We start from the raw sequence: 20387 nt of genomic DNA, 5'->3' as shown, positions 1-20387 counted from the left end.
AGCTCAGAGCCTGTAGCTCAGTAAATAGGGCGCCAACCACATGTGCGGGAGCTGCGGTTTCAAGCCTAGCCCGGACCTGCTAAATAACAATGACAACTACAACCAAGAAATAGCTGGGCGTTGTGGTGGGTGCCTGTAGTCCCAGCTATTTGGGAGGCTAAAGCAAGGAATCTCTTAAGCCCAAGAATTTGAGGTTGCTGTGAGCTGCGTTGCCACAGCACTCTACCAAGGGCAACATAGTGAGATGCTGTCTCAAAAAAAAAAAAATCACTAATCATTAGGGAAATGCAAATTAAAACCACAATGAGGGCTCTGCGCCTATAGCTCAACCGGCTAAGGCGCCAGCCATGTACACCTAAGGTGGCGGGTTCGAATCCCCAGCCCGGACCCGCCAAACAACAATGATGGCTGCAACCAAAAAATAGCCGGGCGTTGTGGCGGGCGCCTGTGGTCCCAGCTACTTGGGAGGCGGAGGCAAGAGACTCGCTTGAGCCCAGGAGTTGGAGGTTGCTGTGAGCTGTAATGCCATGGCACTCTACCCAGGGGGAAAGCTTGAGGCTCTGTCTCAAAAAAAAAAAAAAAAAAAAAAAACCACAATGAGATACAACCTTACTCCTGTCAGAAAAGCCATTCATTATTAAGAAGTCAAAAACACCAGTAAGGTGCTGGCACAGATGCAGTGGAAAGGGAATGTTTATACACAGTTGGTGGGAATGTGAATTAGTACAGTCTCTATGGAAAACAGCACTGAGCTTTCTCAAAGAACTGCAAGTAACTAGAACTGCCATTCTAAGTTAGTCATTTTGTGTTGCTGTAAAGGAAATACCTGATACTGGGTAATTTATAAAGAAATGAGAAATGAGGTTTGTTCGGCTCACGGTTATGCATACATGTACACAAGAAGCACGGCACCAGTGTCTGATTCTAAAGACAGCCTCAGGGAGCTTCCAATCAAGGGGCAGAAGGTAAAGAGGGAGCAGGTGCATCACATGCAGAGAGAAGGAAGGGGAGGTGCTGAGGTTTTTAAACAACCAGCTCTTGTGTGAACTAAGAAAGCAAGAATTCCCTCATTCTTAGGGAGGGTACTGAGCCATTCATGAAAGATCCACCCCCATGACCCAAACACCTTCCACCAGGCCCCAGGTTCAACAATGGGGGTCAAATTTCAACATGAGATTCCCAAGGGGGCAGACATAACCATTTCACATTCCATCCAGCAATCCCACTACTGGGGCTTTACCCAAAGGGAAAAAATGTCATTTTATAGAAAAGACGGCTGCCTGCAGTCTTATGTTTACCTCAGCACAATTCACAATTGCAAAGATATGGAACCAACCTAAGTGCACACGAAGTGACGAATATACACACACATATATACCACATGTATATATCCACACACATATGTATATGCATATATGTGCACGTGTACACACACACACGCACCATGGAATACTACTCAACCATCAAAAAGAATGAAATAATTTCTTTGCAACAACTTGGCTGGAACTGGAGACCATTAGTCTAAGTAAAGTAACCCAGAAACAAAAAACCGAATACTTCATGTTCTCCCTTATAAGTGGAAGCTAGACAATAAGCATGCACAGTCACACGGAGTGACCAACAGACACTAGACTGGGAAGATGGGGAGTAGAGGGGGGGAGTGTGGGATGAAAACTTCCCCGTTGGTTACAATGTATAGTATTCAAGTGATAAATGTATTTCAAAGCCTAGGCTGGGTGTGGTAGCTCACACCTGTAATTCTAGCAGTTTGGGAGGCCAAAGTGAGTTGCTTAAGGCTAGGAGTTTGAGACCAGCCTGAGAAAGAGGAAGATACTTTATCTATAAAAAATAGAAAAATCAACTGGGTGCGGTGGTACCTGTCTGTAGTCCCAGGTATTTGGGAGGCTGAGGCAGGAGGTTTACTTGAGCCTGGGAGTTTAAGATTATAGAGAGCTATGATGATGCCACGGCACTCTATCCTGGGTGGCAGAGTGAAATCCTGTCTCAAATAAATAAATAAAAGCTAGACTTCTAATTCAGCCATGTAACAAAAAAGTACTTGTACTCTCTAAATCTATTTACCTTTTTTATATAAAATGAGAATTCAAAGAAAAATTTATACACATACATTTCTGACTATGCAGGAGGTCAGCTCCTCTAACCCCCTGGTAGTTCAAGGGCCAACTAAATCAATGAATTTAAATGAATTCCAAAAGTATGGTGAGATGTCCGTTCACACCTATAATTTTTTTTAAAGGAAAATAAAAATTATGGGCAATAATGAGGAAAAACTGGAACCCTTATACTCTGCTACTAGTAAAGTAAAATGTTAGAGTGTTATAGATTGAACGCATCTCCCAAAATTCCTATGCTGGGAACTTAATCCTTAATACAACTGTGTTGGTAGGTGCGGCCTAATGGGAGGGATTTAGATCACAAGGGTTTTGCTATCATGAAAGAATTAATGCTATTATTTAAAGAGATTGCGTTGTGAGTTCAATCACTCCTCCCCTCCTGTTAGGTAAGGAAGAGGACAAACCTGGGGTCCTCAAACTTTTTAAACAGGGGGCCAGTTCACTGTCCCTCAGACCATTGGAGGGCCGGACTATGGGCCCCGGGATGAGTCAGCTGCTAAGCAGGACAAGCAGGGTGGCAAAAACACTTGGTGGGCAGGATAAATGTCCTAGGCGGGCCACATGTGGCCCACGGGCCGTAGTTTGAGGACACCTGGGACAAACAGATGGCTAGGCAGGCAGAGGAAGTGGTTGAAGGTGAAAAGTGGGAATCAATCAGAATGCAGAAAAGAAATCACAATATCAAAGATTTGTGGCTAAAGACTTTCCCTGGTCAGGACATGCACAAGGAGGCACTCCAAGTGAACTTGACTGACTGACCTGGGGTTCATTAACATCTAATCAGCGTTACATTTTTGAACCCCAGTGGGATTCTTATACAGGATTCTTGGAAAAATGCATGCATAGAATGGAAACTGTTACATAACCCCAACCTGTTAATCACCCAAAGGTAGGAAATGGCAACCAATCCCACCCAAAAGAGAGGTGGGACAAACTAGTGAGCATATAAAAGACTGTATGTACTAAGACCTTGGGGTCTTCTCCCCTCACAGAGAGTGAGCTGTCTCCCCCTCTGAAACACACTTTCACTTTGCAATAAATGGTGTGTGTGTGAGATTGGTTTCCATTTGCGATCACTCCATCATCAGCTCCACTCAGCATCAGTACTCATCCCTGATGCTGGGAACTGAGAACCGGGAAACATCAAAACAGACCTAACATTTCAGAATCTGTGGATATGGAGAAAAGGGAACACTTCTGCACTGCTGGTGGGAATACAAACTAAGATGTTCCTTTTGGAAAGATGTTTGGAGAACACTTAGGGATCTAAAAATAGATCTGCCATTCAACCCTATAATTCCTCTACTAGGTACATATCTAGAAGACCAAAAATCACATTATAACAAAGATATTTGTACCAGAATGTTTATTGCAGCCCAATTCATAATTGCTAAGTCGTGGAAGAAGCCCAAGTGCCCATCAACCCATGAATGGATCAATAAATTGTGGTATATGTACACCATGGAATATTATGCAGCTTTAAAGATGGAGACTTTACCTCTTTCATGTTTACATGGATGGAGCTGCAACATATTCTTCTTAGCAAAGTATCTCAAGAATAGAAGAAAAAGTATCCAATGTACACAGCCCTACAGGGTTGAAACCAATTTATAGCTTTTGTATGAAAGCTATAACCCAATTATAGCCCAAGAAGAAGGGGAAAGGGGAGAGGGAGGGGACAGTAGGGGGAGGATGGGTGGAGGGAGAGTAATTGGTGGGACCACACCTATGGTGCATCTTACAAGTGTACATGTGAAATTTAATAAGTGTAGATTATAAATGTCTTAACACAATAACTAAGAAAATGCCATGAAGGCTATGTTAACCAGTTCGATGAAAATATTTCAAATTGTATATAAAACCAGCACATTGTACCCCATGATTGCCTTAATGTACACAGCTATTATTTAATTAAAAAAAAAAAACCTACCATTCTTGCCCTTCTGCCTTCTACCAAGTGAGGACACAGCATTCTCTGTGTGCACACGCCTCTGAGTACACAGCAAGAAGGCCCTCATCAGATGTGGTCACCTTGATTTTGAACTTCACAGCCTCCCATACTGTGAGAAAATAGATTTCTTTTCTTTATAAGTTACCCAGTCTTGGGTATTCTGTTATACCAGCACAAAGTCATGATACTGCTGCAAAAACAGCTTGGCAGTTCCTAAAAGGCAAACAGTTATCCTATGGCTTAGCAATTCCACTCATAGGTACATACTAGAAAGAAGTAACAACAGGTGTCCAAAAAAATAACTTATACATAAATATTTATAGCAGCACAATTCACAACAGTCAAGTGGTAAAAATAGCCCAAATGCTCATCAATGGATGAATGAATAAACAAAATGTGGAAATCTATGAATGGAATATTATTATGCCATTTTAAAAATGAGGTACCAATGCATGTACAACAGGAATAGACCTTGAAAACATGCTAAATGAAAGAAGCCAGAAACAACGACCACATATTGTAAGTCTGTGTATATAAAATATCAGAATATGCAAATCCAAAAACAGCAGGGGGCTGCCAGGGGCTAGAGGAACCGGGGAATGGGAGGCAACTATGTAATGGGCATGGAATTTCCTCTCGAACTGATTAAAAAAGGTCCTGAATTGGCTCGGCGCCTATAGCTCAACCGGCTAAGGCGCCAGCCACATACACCTAAGGTGGCGGATTCAAATCCCCAGCCCAGATCCGCCAAACAACAATGACGGCTGCAACCAAAAAATAGCCAGGCGTTGTGGCGGGCGCCTGTGGTCCCAGCTACTTGGGAGGCGGAGGCAGGAGACTCGCTTGAGCCCAGGAGTTGGAGGTGCTGTGAGCTGTAATGCCACGGCACTCCACCCAGGGGGACAGCTTGAGGCTCTGTCTCAAAAAAAAAAAAAAAAAAGGTCCTGGATCTAGATGGGGGTAATGGTTGCATAATATTGTGAACATACTTAATACTACTTAATTATATATCATAAGTGTATAATTAAAATGGTTAAAATGACAAATTTTATGTTATGTGTATTTTACCACAACAAAAAGGTCAATATTGGTCATCACTTTAAGAGAATAAAGGGAAAAAGCATGCATTATCTCCATAGATGCAAGAAAACCATTTGACAACTCATTATGTATTCATGATAAGAATTCTCTACCTGGATGGAGCTGGAACATATTCTTCTTAGTAAAGTATCTCTCAAGAATGGAAAAAAAAGTATCCAAGGTACTCAATACTACTATAAAATCAATATTTAATCACCTACCCATTTATATGAATGGCAAAACATAACTATAGTCCAGAAAGTAGAAGGGAAGAGGAGAGAGAGGAGGGGAGGAGAGGGAGGAAGTGGGGGGAGGGAGGGTATTTGGGGGGACCTCACCTAATGTGCATGATGTAATGGTACATTTCAAAACTATTAAGAACAGAGTATAATTGTGATGGACGTGGGACTTAGTTTAATGTAAGCATTTCATATTGTATATCAAAGCAGTACATTGAACCCCATAAATGCATCAATGTACAGTTATGATTTAATAAAAAAATTAATTAATTTTTTTAAATTATGAGAAAATTAAATAAAAGGAAAAAAAGATTGGTAACAAAACCAAAACAAAACAAAAAAGAATTCACAATAAATAAGTCAAGAAAGGGAACTTTTTCAACCTGATAAAAAGTATATACAAAAAATCCACAGTAGGAATCATATGTAAAAGTAAGAAATGGAATGTTGTTTCCTTAACGTCAAGAGAAAGGTACAGAGGTACACTATCACCACCTAGCCAATACAACAATGCAAGAAAAATAAGTGTGAGATGCACAGTTTGAAAAGAAAGAAATAAACCTTTGTTTATTCACAGACAAGGTAATTGCACATATAGAAAATCCTTGGGTTTTGCCTACAAAATCAGCTACTAGAACTAATAAGTGAGATGAGCAAAGTCACAGAATACAAGGTCAATAAACGAAAATTAATTGTATTACATATACCAGCAATGAACAATTAGACATTGACATTTAAAGTACTAATTATAATGATACTAAAAAACATAAAAATTTCTCCATAGACCTTCACAGTGAAAGCTACAAAACACTGATGAGAGAAATTTAAAAAGTATTTAAATAGAAATGATACAATGTTCTTATATCAGAAGACTCCGTATTGCTGAGATGTCAATTCTCCCTAAATTGATCTATAGATTTAATACAATCCCCTGCATCTCCTTTTGTAGAAATTGACCAAATGACTCTAAAATTTATGTAGAAATGCAAAAGATGTAGAATACACAACGAATTTTGAGAAAGGTGAACAAAGCTGGAAGACTTTTAAATATTTTATATTTGTAATTTAATATAAAGGCACAATAAAGTATACAGAGTGGCACTGGCATAAGGACAGACAAATAGATCAATGGAACAAAGCAGTGTCCAGATACAGACCCAGGCACATAGGGCCAAAGTAACTTGATTGGGAAAATATGGCCTTTTCAACCAATGGTGGTTGAATGCCTGAGTATCCATACACAAAAACAAAACAAGCAGAAATCCCTTAACCTTTACTCTGTACCATACACAAATGTTAACTTGACACAGATCATAGAATTAAAGAATGATGCCCAAACTTTAAAACTTTAAGAAGGAAACATAGGAGAAAATCTTTACAAACTTGGGACAGGAAAAGATTTTTTAGAAAGAATATAAGAGGGCCGGGCATGGTGCCTGTAATCCTAGCACTCTGGAAGGCCGAGGTGAATTGCCCGAGCTCATGGGCTTGAAACCAGCCTGAGCAAAAGCAACACCTGCATCTCTACTAAAAATAGAAAAACAGAGGCAAAGGGTCACTTGAGCCCAAGAGTTGGAGGTTGCTGTGAGCTATGACATCATGGCACTCTACCCAGGGCAACAGCTTGAGACTCTGTCTCCAAAAAAAAAAAAAAAAAAAAGAATATAAAAAGAATGAACATAAAAAAAGATAAATTGAAATGCATCAGAAATTTAAGTCTGCTGTTTTAAATGTACCTTTAAGAAAATGTAAAGGCAAGTCTGAAGAAATCTATATCCCAAACTTTATATCCAGAACATATTTTTAAAAATCTTACAAGCTAATAATCAGAAGACAAACAACCCAATTAAAAATTGGGTAAAACAGCCGAGTGTGGTGGTTCACACCTGTAATCCCAGCATTCTAGGAGACTGAGGAGGGCAGACTGTCTGACCTCACCAGTTTGAGATCAGTCTGGTTTGAGCAAGACCTCCATTTCTAAAAATAGCTGGGCGTTGTGGCAGGTGCCTATAATCCCAGCTACGAGGGAGGCTGAGGCAAGAGAATCACTTGAGCCCAAGGATCTGAGGTTGCTGTGAGCTATGACACCACAGCACTCTACCAGGGGCAACAAAGCGAGATTCTGCCTCAAAAAAAAAAAGGGTGAAATATTAAAATTAGCAACAGATACATCACACTAAAAGAAATAAAAATGGCCAGTAAGCACATAAAAAATGCTCAGCATCAATTAGTCATCGATGAAATGTAAATAAAATCACAATGAGGTATCACTATACAGCCATTAAACTGGCTAAAATACAAAAGACTGACAATGCTAAGTGTTAGTAAGTATTCGGAGCAAGTGAAATTCTCATTCATTGCTGATGGGAATGTAAAGTCATGGGATAGCCATGTCATACTGGTACATACCAGTCACTAGTACAGTCATGTTTGGAAAACAATCTAACAGTTTCTTGTTAAACATATATTTATCATAGAACAGTGAAATTTCATCTCCAGGTATTTACCCAAGAGAAATGAAAACATGTCCCAAGGCTTGTCTATGGATGATCATAGCAGCTTTTAAAATAACCGCCCCAGGCTCAGCGCTTCTAGCTCAGCAGCTACAGCGCCAGCCACATATTCTGGAGTTGGCGGGTTTGAACCCAGCCTGGGCCTGCCAAACAACAATGACAATTACAACAATAACAACAAAAAAAATCCAGGCACTGTGGCAGGTGCCTGTAGTTCCAGCTACTTGGGAGGCTGAGGCAAGAGAATTGCTTAAGCCTGAGAGTTGGATGTTGCTTTGAGCTGTGACACAACAGCACTCTACCCAGGGTCACATAGTGAGACTCTGTATCAAAAAAATAAAATAAAATAAAATAATAGCCCCAAACTGGAAACAACTCAAATATTCATTAACAGGTGACTAAAGAAGCAAATTTTGGTACATCCATAAAACATAATACTACTCAAAGTTAAAAAGTAACAAACTACTGCTACACATCACAACTATGCATGAATCTCAAAATCCTTATGCTGGGTGAAACAAAGCAGACGTAAAAAGCTGCAGGTATGATTTCATTGTTATGAAACTCTTAAAAAAAGAGAACTCCAGTGGACTAAAACAGAACAAAGATCAGTGGCTACTTGGAGTCACTGATAGAACTGGTCCTCATCTAGGTTGTGGGAGTTTTTGCATAGGTACATTACATGATTGTTACCTTGTCAAAACTCAACAACTGTGTACTTTAAAATCTGTATATGCTATGCACACAAATTATATTTCAATAAAGTTCATTTTTAATTTTTTTCAGCATTTATCTAATGTTATACACTAAAGTATGTCCCCCAAAATTCATAGATTGGAGCCCTAACCCCCAATATGACTATATTTAGAGATAGGGCTTTTAGGATGGTAATTAAGGTTATGAGGACAAGGGTGGGGCCCTAATCCAGTAGGACTTGTGCCCTTACAAAAAGAGGATGCCACATCACAGAGCTCTCTCTCTCTCTCCACAAACACACAGGTGAAAATCCATATGAGGACACAGCAAGAAAGTGGCGATGTACATGCCAGGGGAAGCCTCACCACAAACCAACCCTGACAGCACCTTGATCTTGGACTGTGAAAACTAAGTATCTGTTGTTTAAGCCACCCAATGTGTGGTTTGATACCACAGCCCAAGCAGAATAACACACCTGAGTGCCTGGCATAAGAAGATAATAAATTCACCATTCCTTACCAATCACACTCTCCTTGGGCCTATTTTATCTTCAGCCAGCTGAAGTTTTCCTAGAGACTAGCAGTTGTTTTAATTCTGCAGAAGCCCTTATCCAGTAAATTAGATAGAGCCAGAGTAGTGATGGGAACTCAATGTTTAGACCTGTAATAGCAGTGATTGACCCCAGTCACACTTTCTTGGGCCAAGTGACAGGAAGGTGGCATGAGCACCCGACTGTGTGTCAGATCAGATGCTAGTGAAACACTCGCTTTCTCTGGTTTCTGAGTGAGCCTCACTTGGCACTGGCCCCTAAACTCTGGACTGCAGGCTTCTCTCTATTATCCCATTTATCAAATAAATACCTGCAACCAAGGATCCCATTAGTTCTCATCTTTACACTGGTTATAGTTCACTTACTAAGAACATTATTTTTCAGCTAACAAACTATGATCCACCCCTCTCTTTTAAAGCTACATTAGAGGCACTCAAAGTTTGCTTATGAGGAAAGACTTCGGGGGTGAATGAGGGACTTTATTTTTACCATGGCAGGTTGAGCCCCAGAAGGGCGCAAGTGGAATTTAAGAATCACTCAGACCATGGTTATCCATGATATCAATCCACGTCATTTGAATCAACTCATGGGGAAAAACTAATGAGAATATGGACAAAGGGCAGGGGGCAGGTGGCTAGGCTGACCAAAATAGGCTGATGACCCAAACTCACACTGTGTTAGTGCTAGAAGGGGTCTTAGAGGTATTCTAATGTCACCCAGGTCTTTCTCTCACTCTAAGTTTCATCTGCCTGCAAATCCTGTTAGCTCCACTCATAAAATCAATTCAGAATCTGACCATTTTTACCCTCTTCACTGCCACCAGCCTGGTCTAAGCCACCATCATCTCTTGCCTGGATTATATCATGGCCTCCTAGACCTGGCACATCTCCCAACTTCATCCAGCCTCCCAGGGAGCCTCCTGCTGCCTCAGTCACAACCCCTCACTCCCATCTGGCCCACTCTTTATAGCAGATGACCGGCCCTGAGCAGTGCGGCCCTTGCTCACTCTATCCCCCTACACTGGCCACCTTGCTACACCCTGAACATACCGACATGCTTCCTCAGGGCCATTGAACTTGCTCTTCCCCAGACATCCACATGCCCCACTTCTCACTCTCTTAAAGGCTCACTCAGGTCAGCTGTTAGCTGACCCAAGAGGCCTTCTCTGACCCATGTTTAATGCAGCCACAGTCCCCAGCTGTCCTGGGCAGTCCTTATTGCTCTTCCCTGCTTCCCCTTCTCCCTAGCACTTAGCACCATCCAACACTTTCTTTCTCCCTTTCTCCCCCCATCCACCTCTCCTTTCCTCCCCTCCTTCCTTTCTTAACTTTCCCCCACACTACTAGCTAAGCTTCGAGAGGGGAAGACCTTTAGTGAACATTAGATGCTCAATAATTCTTCGTGGGTGACTAATAGAAAACTGCTCCTTTGTCCTCTCCTGCTGCTCACAGCATTGCTCTCCAGATTTCAAGCCGTGTGGACAGCACTTGTGCTTGCAATCAGCTGGTGCAGAGTAGGACAGAGCAAATACCTTCAAAGCTACTCCTGGTGTTTGAGGCAGGTGGGAGCAGTGTTTTCTGGCCTGTCCTCCTCCCTGGCCCAACTGAGGCTACACTTTTCCCCAGAACTCCCTCACTAATGTACGGACCAAACTGGCACAGAAGCCACAAGATACTGGTTCTCTCAGCCCTCAGGTCACCTGTGCAGGGCCTGGAGCTTGTCCACTGACTCAAGTCTCTGAGCCAGCATTTCCATTGTCCCCTCTGAGCTGTGATGCAGAAGGTTCAGGACACACTGCCTCATCCTTCCTCCAAGAAGTCTCCCGCTCTAGTCCCCCTCCTGCTTTTCCTGCCCCACCTCTCTGCTCATTTACCTCCCATGCAATCTTTGCAGCTGCGGGATCATCTCTGCTCTTGCAGGGATCAGGGGGTGAGCTCCGGCTTTTCTGACAAAAGTTATTCCACAACACGACGGATAGCAAGTTGAGAACTCCCAGTGCACGCCAGATTAACCAGAAAAAATCTGCTCAATAAAAGACAGATGGTGAGAATACTGCAGTGGCCATCATTCTTCTAAAAATGCTAAAACCGGGTTTTTTCCTCGTGGAGACCTAAAAAACCATGACTGCAAAATGATACTCTTTAAACAGAAATGCGGTTCCATGGGCTGTTTGACAAAGATGCTGGCGGTAAGCCCCTTGTCAGTATCATTCATCTCAGTCTTCCCACTATCATTCCATCACCAGCCAGGACTGGGCCAGAACTCCCCTACTTCCTAAAGGACTCTCAGGATACACAGAAGGTCTTTTGAACAGTTTTTAAAACAGGAGGGTTTGATAAAAAGTCTCTGAGCAGTTTAATTTTCCTCTCCTTATTCCATTTTATTGTAATTAAAATGGTCTTGAATTTTCCTTGTTTTTAAATTTCAGGTTACTGTGAGGGTACAAACAACCAAGTCCCAATATTTGAATTTGTCTTTGTTATGTAGAGTCTCTCTTGCAGCTGTGTCCTGCACCCAAAAGGAATTTGCTTTTAATAAATACTAAAATGAAACTAGAAGTTAGAGGCTAAAACCTTAGAAGAAACACTTGTTTCCCTACTAATGAGCCAAGGCCTTCTAGCATGTGTGTACTGGTAAAGACCTCAAGGAGTAATGATACATTTGTTAGGTCCCTTACTTTCCTAATAATGTCCCACCCTCCACAGGTCTTACTCAGAACGAGTAATATTTACAACGAAGGCTATTAGCCTGGCATGGATGTCAGTTGGTTGCTTTTTCATTGATTTATAACTCAGTTCAATTGCCTCAATTTTCTAGAGAAACGTTTACAAATTCTTTTAAAAAGCAAAACCAAGGCTAGTGTCAGGGAAGGTGTGCTTTGGCACAGGTAGAGGGAAGCAGGCTTGTTGAGAGACAGGGGCTCTAGGCTCCACTTCCCTCTTGACCATATTTGCCTTATTTCATCAAATCTAAAATACCACTGATTGGGTCAGCACTCGTAGCTCAATGGTTAGGGTGCCGGCCACCTGCACCGAGACTAGAGGGTTCAAAGCTAGCCCGGGCCTGCCAAACAACAGTGACAACTACAACAACAAAAAATAGCTGGGCATTGTGGCAAGCACCTGTAGTCCCAGCTACTTGAGAGGCTGAGGCAAGAGAATCGCTTAAGTCCAAGAGTTTGAGGTTGCTGTGAGCTGTGATGCCATGGCACTCTACTGAGGGTGACAGCTTGAGACTCTGTCTCAAAAAAATAAAATAAAATAAGATAAATAAAATAAAATAAAAACCACTGATTGCAGGACTAATGAAAACAATGCTGTCCAATATACAACGACCTTGTGGCTTAATGACAGTCCTATAAAATTTTTTTTAAAAAGCCCCCTAGCTTCTCACTGCTTTGACCTATACCCAGGAATTAGGCCACTTCTCCTGCCCTCTGTTTAGTTACTTGACATGTAATAGGTAATCCTTTTGCATATCTTTTTTTTCTCCTTTTCTTGGTGCCGTGACTCAGATGCATATCTTTCAATAAATAAAACATAAATCTAGCTTTGGATACTTGTGGGTATTTTTTCTTCCTTAAAAGCACCTATCTGCTACTTTGTAAAGCAAACAAACAACAAAAAAGAACCCCTGAAATTGCGTCATTCCTCCAATGACAAATATTTGCCTCATCAATATCAAATGTATACTCCATGCTCTATTTCCTTGACTCCCTGTGTAAACAGTAACTTTTTGTTTCAATGCCAAATCACAGTGTAACCTTTTTGAAATCATCTTAACCAGCAATTAAACCCAACACATGTAGTATCAACAACTCACCTACTTCGAATGAAATGTTGACAACATAAAAGGCTAAAACTGTGTACACACATTCACAGACAAATCCATTACAACCACCACCTGGCTAGCAGAGGCTATAAGATACTGTCCCACGAGCAGTAGCGGGCACAGATTCAGACCGGTAATCAATTCACGAGACACTATCACCACCTTTACTTAGCTTTACGGTAGGGAACAGGATGGGAAATACAGTACCCATAGTCTCTGTTATCTCTCAGGAAGGCCCAGCAGCTACCCACAGTTGCAGAGTCCTGGCCTCCCCTCACTCACATGGCAGGGGCGCATGGCTGCCAGGGTCATGTGTGTGGTCCACCCTGACCAGGAGAAGCCATGCTTGGCTTCCTACCAGACTCGATTGCTCAGATCCTGAAAGTCCAAGGCTATGTGACAACTCACAGCTCTTCCACTCCCAATGCAGTCCTAGGAATCCACAGTTTTCCAATAATCAATACAGATGATCCACTCTAGGTACAGAGCAACCCAACTCCTTGTGTTTCCGAGGAAAAGAGGTGTAAAAAGACAAGTCTGTAGTTGTCTTCCCGGACGGGTTAATTGGAAAGGTGTCCAGGCCTAACTTTTAGGTGTTACTGACAGCAAAATACATCTGGATTCCAGGGTCATTAAAATGGGTATCTCTCAGAAAAATGGAAATGCTGCTTTCATACAAATTCCTTTCACTGCCGACCCTCATTATATCAACTGTGACAAGGATAATAATTTTAAGGGAGTATTTAAGGAGTTACTCTGTTGTGTTCCTTTTTGGCTGTAAAATCAAATTGGGAACATCTGACTTAAATGTGTGTAAACTGCTGAAGTTCTAAGATGATAACACAAGTACCGTCATCCTAAGGAGCCCATGCGTCCTGGGCACACCACAGGAGCCATGGGAGCTCCTGTAGCAGAGCCTCTAGACTTTCTGTGACACTGGGTTATGTCTGGGGTTCAGCAGGCTCCAGGAACTAAAGTTGTAAGTTATAATAGTCCCCATTTTTACACCCAGTGTGTGTACCAACTGCATCCTAGATTACTAAATTATCTCACTTAGTTAGGACAGCAGCCTTGGAGGGAAGTTTTAGGGTTTCCATTTGCAGATAAAGAACCTTGCTGGTGAGTGAAGCAAATGGGATTAGAACCCAGGCCCTCTGCTTTGGGCCATCTCTCACCTATGTCACCTGCCTCATGTTAGATTTGGTGGCATCAATAAAAGTTACTTGATGCAAGCAGTAACATTGTGCCCCCTTTAAATAATACTAAGAGAATTCAAGAAACAATATTTTTTGGTTAGGAAATGGGGGGGGGGGGCAGGAGACGGGAGGAGATAGATGGGAGGTGAAGAGAAAGATGAGTCCAGGATAGTATGCTCAAAACCTTACTGGCCACTCAAATAAAAGCAGAATGACTTCACTTCAAAATGTGCTGTCTGACAGGAACAGTGTGCTGTGGGCTGAATCGTGTCCTTCCTGTGTGGAAGCCCTAACTCCCAGTGCCTCAGACTGTACCTATAATATTTTTGGAGATCAAGTCTTTAAAGAGGATTTAATAACAAATGAGGCTGGTGGGACTGCAAACTAATATGCCCTCTTTGGAAAGAAATACAGAAAAATCTCCTCAAAGAACTCAAATTAGATCTCCCAGTTGATCCCTCAATCCTACTACTAGGCCTCTCTAACCAGAAGAAAAAAAGTCATTTTATCATATGAACATTTGCACTAGAATGTTTATCGCAGCTCAGTGTGCAATCACCAAGATGTGGAAACAACCCAAGTGCCCATCAATCCAGGAATGAATTAACAAACTGTGGTATATGTACATCATGGAATACTATTCAGCCATAAAAAGGATGGAGACCTTACATCTTTTGTATTAACCTGGATGGAATGGAAACCCATTCTTCTTAGTAAAGTATCATAAGAATGGAAAAGCAAATATCCAATGTACTCAATACTATGAAGCACAATGAAACCAGCTGACAAACTAATACAGACCCACACAAGAGAATACTCAATTCAATTCAAGATGGTAGATGGGAAACCAGAGAGGGGAGAGGGATAGGTTTGTTCCCACCTAATGGGCACAGTGTAAGGGTACATGGCACACCTCCTGGGTGCAGGACACAACTACAACAGGGACTTCATTTAACAATGCAAACATTGTAACCTAATCATTTGCACCCTATTAATCTGAAATTGTAAAATTAATAATATTCAGTGAGGTCATTAGCGTAGGCCCTAATCCAATATGACTGGTGTCTTGAAAAGAGATCGGGACATGGACACATAGACGGAAGACCAGGTGAAGCCACAGGGACAAGATGACCATCTACAAACCAAGAAGAAAGGTCCTCAGGAGAAACCAGCCCTGCCAATAACTTATCTTGGACTTCTAGCCTCTAGAACTATGAGGCAATAAATTTCCACCAGGTTAGCCATCAGTCTTTGGTACTGGGTTATGGAAGCCCTAGGAAACCAATACAGAGTGCTATATATTTACCTGTTCCTCTTTCTAGGTACATGAAAAAACATCTCCCTATCTCCATGTGTCAGGATGAGAGCCATGTGACTAGATCTTACCAAAAGACTATACATAAAAGAAACATGCTTCATTCCTGGGCTGAGGAATTTAGGAGCAGGTATTAATTCTGCACTGTCTCTGCTTCCTCTCCTGCCGTGAGATCATTGAGATGACATGGTCTAGGTTGACATAATGCAGTTCAAGATGACAGAGCTTCTGTTACTTAGTGTGGCTCCCTGAGTGACCGTGTGGAGCAGGGCACTCTGCTAACCTGGTTCGGATATAAAACGTAAATGAAAAATAAATCTTCTCTTTTTTTTAAGGAGCTACGGTTTCAGGGTTGATTTTGACTACAGCAGAGCCTAGCCACTCCTCACACATACATCTACCTCAGAAAAGCCAGATGGTACCAAAAACAGATAATGTAGGAGTTCAAGTGCTATTAGGTGAAACCATATTAAATTCTTATCTTGTAGGTAAAAAAATGATCAACTATGGACATCTTCATTTGATCAACCTCTAATTGTACATATTTGCAGACACAGTTAGAAAATACCTTGGTAACTAATCAGTCCTACTACCCCTGGTTTACAGATAATAAATACATCTGAGACAGACTCGTTCAAATTAAATGATTTACCAAAAGTCCAAAAACATGTTAGTGGACTGAACTCCAAATCAGAAATTACATCTCTTTTAGTCAAGGCAAGTTGGTCAGCATGTATTAAAAGTATAAATTGAATAGTAACTGTGCTCTTCCATATAGCAATTCCACCCACAGGAAATGATCCACCACAGATATCTGAACAGGTATGCAGAAACATGTAAGTAAAAGGATCCACTTTGCTAATCCTGTGAGGTACTGAGCAAATTTAGAAATAATCCAAATGCCCACTCACAGGGAATTGGTTAAATAAAATATGGCTCACCCATCTGTACTCAAATCTATATACAGTAGAATCTCCATAGCTGACCATCTCCCTACATTGACCACCTCCTTAACTTGACCTAATTTTCATAGACTGAACATGTACCACATGTACGTATCAATAGAGTAGGCCTAGTTCCTTATGTTGGCCACCTCTGTACGTTGACCAGTTTGTTAGAGTCCCTTGGATGGTCAACTTACAGAGCTTCTACTATAGTTAGAAAGAGGTCAATCTCTTTGTTGATATGAAAAGTCATAATGATAAAAGCAAAAAAGTGCAAGTAGAAAAGGACAATTACCATTCATAAGAGAATAAAGTATCCGATATTTAAGAAGCACTCTCTGCCCTCCTTTCTTCTTCCCTCTTGCATATTTCTTGGATCACTGTAAACAAACCCAGCTGGCCCACCTCCACCAGCTACTACCACGTGATCTCAGGCAAGAAGCTTCGGTTCCCTCATCTACAAAACTGAAAGAAATAATAGCACTTTCTTCATAAGGTGCCGATAGGATTATACGAGTCACTGTTCATAAACAGCTTAGTATAATGCCTAATACATAGTAAGTACTTAATAAATAGTCACCATTATGGTGATACTCATCTCTGCAAACCCAAAGAAACAAGATTTCTTGTGGCTTGTGTTGTGTTTACTTCTGTTTTTTTACCTCTTAAAAATTATCTAGTAAAAGGAAACATAATAAATCATCTTTCTTACATACCTTCCTGGAACTAAATTAAAAAGCGGTGGTTTTGTTTTTTGAAAGCAGAGCTTACCCCGGTAAACTCTAGCAGGCAATATTAGGCATTCCAATATTTAATGTAGCTTCTGAAGACAATTTCATGATTTCATTACCAAACTGATGAACTGCTTTTCTGAGAAGATATTAAGTGAGTCATTTGCAGGTAAATAAATTATTTTTCAGTTATAATTTAAGCAGCCCCCATGAGATGTGTGGCACACTGGGCACTCTTCTACCAAGGGGTCAATCTGGGGTTTCTACTCTACTCAAGCCTGTAACAGGGAGCCAGGGGCTTTCAGAAGCACAGAAAGGATCTTTTCCTTCCCGGGTTATGTAACCAAACTCAAACTTCACAGGGACTTTCTATGGGAAGTCCTTCCCAGTGCATTCTAAGCATTAACTAAACTAGCCAGGCCTATTTACACAGACCTTAACCCTGAAAGACTTGTGGCTTTATAAACAGATTGGAATTCAAATTCAATTCACCCACTGATTGAATATCTCTTTAGTTTATGAATGCTCTGTGGAACCAAGTACAGTCTGTAGCAAGATTGCAAAGAACGAGTAAGTATTGGCAAGCTGTCCAAGATCAGCAGATTACTGCCAGAGTGAACCCCAGAATTAAAGGCTACTTTGAACCTTCATGACAGCTGGGTCAAGACAGGTTGTACAGCTTGCCCAGAGATTCACAGCTGGTCAGTGGCTGAAACCCTGCTCCCTGGCCTCCAAATCCATGGTCTTTCCAATGCTGGGGAATTATCGTTCTTGTGCTTTTGTTCCTTCGAAAATCTTTGCAGCTACAAAGTTAAAATAGCTTATTCAAGGTCAGAAGAGCAGTGAGGCAGAACTGGCAATGCAACCATCGGATTATAAAATCCTAGAGAGCAGTCCTCTGGCCTTCACCTCCCCCGGGGTCCCTGTGTAAATGGTTTGTTGACTACCTCCCAACATGCAGTTTAGAGAAAGGCTCTCTTCAGGTGAGCGCTGCTCCCAACTTCAGGTTCAGACAGAAGCTGTCAGCCGGTTGCTGGGGAAGATACCCAGCGCTCAACTGCGGTGGTCTTACAGTCCCACCAACTGGCAGCGCTCCCACCACTGGTGTTTTTCTGGGGGCAGCGACCTGGAAACAGCAAACTGTTGTCAGATTGAGCCTGACGGCTAGTCCTGAGAGTGCAGAGGAATCTGATTAAGGTTCCAGACCCCTAGCCAAGATATTGTAAAACCTGGTGCAAGCCTAGGACCACGTCTACTTGATCCTGGTAACTAAGTGCATTTCAGGTGACACTCTCACGCCTAGCACAAGCCCCCAAGTTCAGAGTAGGGGAGCCGCCTGTCCTGTGCAGCTTCCTCCCTGGGACAAAGCGCCTCTCCCGGAGCTGTGGACCCTTCTAACAGGCGTTTTCCTACGACCCCGGGGCGCGAGGCTCTTCTTTGCGAGGCTCTTTCTTTCCATCTCTCCCCATTTCACCTCCTTCCCTCCCCTCCACACATCCCTTCAGTCAGGGAAGAGGCAGGTGGTTCAATCTTCATACCCTTACTGCCCTCTCAGAGAGCTTGGTCCCAAGAACTGAGCAGAACTGACGGGTGGGGGTGTGGGGGTGGGGGGTCCTCGAGATCGTGGAGTCCGGAGCGCTGGAGCGAGGCACCTAGGCTCGCTCGGCTGCACACATACACACACACACGCACTCACATGCAGACACACACGCAGGTGCGCACACACGCAGGCGCACATACACTCACATGCAGACACACACACACACACACACACACGCACATATACTCACATGCACACACACACACACACGCACGCAGGCACACTTCGGCCCGGCTACAGTGCGGGAAGCATGAGAAGCCCCTGGAAGCACGAGGAAGAAGACCGGGCCCCGCGGCGGCGCAGGGAGCGTGGGAAACACCGGCGCAACAGGCGCCCCCGCCGTCCGACGTGGAAACCGGTCGGGCTCGCGCGGGGAAGAGCGGCGAGCGCTGCAAAGAGCCTTGTAGACCCGGACGGCGGCTGTTTGTGGGCGATTATTTACATTGGGAATTATTGTCCAGCCGGTTACCCTAAACCCTCGAGGTGCCCCCTGCCTGGAAAGGAAGAAAGGGAGCTGAGCACCAGCATAGGCAGAGACTAGGGGGAGGAAAAAGGAAAAGCCGCCGTAGCCGCGGGGCGTCTGACGGGGCCATGAGACCGCTGCGGCGGGCGCCCGCGCACCGTGCGCGCCCAACCCGGCTCGACCCAGCGCCCAGGTGCCGGGGTGAGAGGGGACGCCCTCGGACGGCGCGGACCCCAAGCGGGGGCTCACCTGGCGCGCGCTAGGCGGGCAGCGCTGCCGGTCCATGCCCGCGGCGGGCAGCTGCTGGGAGCCCCGGCGGCGCCGGTGCGGGTGCCGGTGCCCGCGGAGGCCGGCGCACCCTGCACCCTGCACCGCCGGCCTCGTGCCCACGAGAAGGGTCTGATCGCTCCGAGGGACTCTGGCCACGAGCCCAAGCCTCTGCGCGCCTTCACTCCCCAGACACGTCCCCAGGCCAGCGGGTGCCTGGGTCCTAGCGCCCATCCTACGGTGTGGAGCCCCGACTTTGAGCCCGCTTAGCTAATTGCTCTGGGCAGCGCCTCCCCGGCCCTCCGCCCCCAGGAAGCAGAGTCTGGCTGCTGTGAAATCTGGTGCTTTTCCTGGTTCTCGGGGTTGGGGCTCCTTGCATTCCCTTTGCTGTACTCATCCTCCTCCATAGCCCCCCATCATCGGGCATATACCCCCAAGAAAACGCAAAGGATCAGATTTGCCTGCATCCTTCAACTCGAATACATATACACTATGAATCAAAGAAATTTTTGAGTCAGAGACAGTGGTCATTATACATGCATATAAGACATCCTATATAACATAGTTCTTCCTCAAAGTGAAAGACTTTTGCCTTCAAAGGCATATGTAAACAACATCCTACCGTGCGTGGGGGGCAGTTATCCCCCAGTCTTAACTGTGGGGACAATTTACAAATGTGAGTCATATGCGGATCAAGGTGTGACTACCCTTCTAGACCCCTGCTCCCCTCCCCCACTCTCTCCCTACTCGCCACCAATCTGTTTAGGGAGGTGGGGTCCTGAATGGTCTAGGGAACCTGCAGCCTCAAGGCCACAGGTAGTCTTCCAGATGCCCAAGTACAGCTCTTTCAAACTGCATTTCACAAAACAAATCAGG

General features: G+C 43.5%; 1 protein-coding gene across 1 annotated transcript in view; it reads right to left on the bottom strand.

The window, feature by feature from the left end:
- Positions 1-19707, bottom strand: part of PDE8B (phosphodiesterase 8B) — a 262662-nt gene extending 242955 nt beyond the window's left edge. The window contains exon 1 of the mRNA XM_023510939.1: positions 19494-19707. Coding sequence (XP_023366707.1) covers positions 19494-19529 — 36 coding nt within the window. The 5' untranslated portion in view covers positions 19530-19707. The remainder of the gene's footprint in view (positions 1-19493) is intronic.
- Between the last annotated feature and the right edge of the window lie 680 nt (positions 19708-20387).

Source organism: Otolemur garnettii, unplaced genomic scaffold (genome assembly GCF_000181295.1).
Source record: "Otolemur garnettii isolate 467f Iridium unplaced genomic scaffold, OtoGar3 scaffold00017, whole genome shotgun sequence".
Lineage (NCBI taxonomy): Eukaryota > Metazoa > Chordata > Mammalia > Primates > Galagidae > Otolemur > Otolemur garnettii.
The sequence above is the reverse complement of the archived record's forward strand: the minus strand, read 5'-3'. Positions and strand labels throughout refer to the sequence as shown.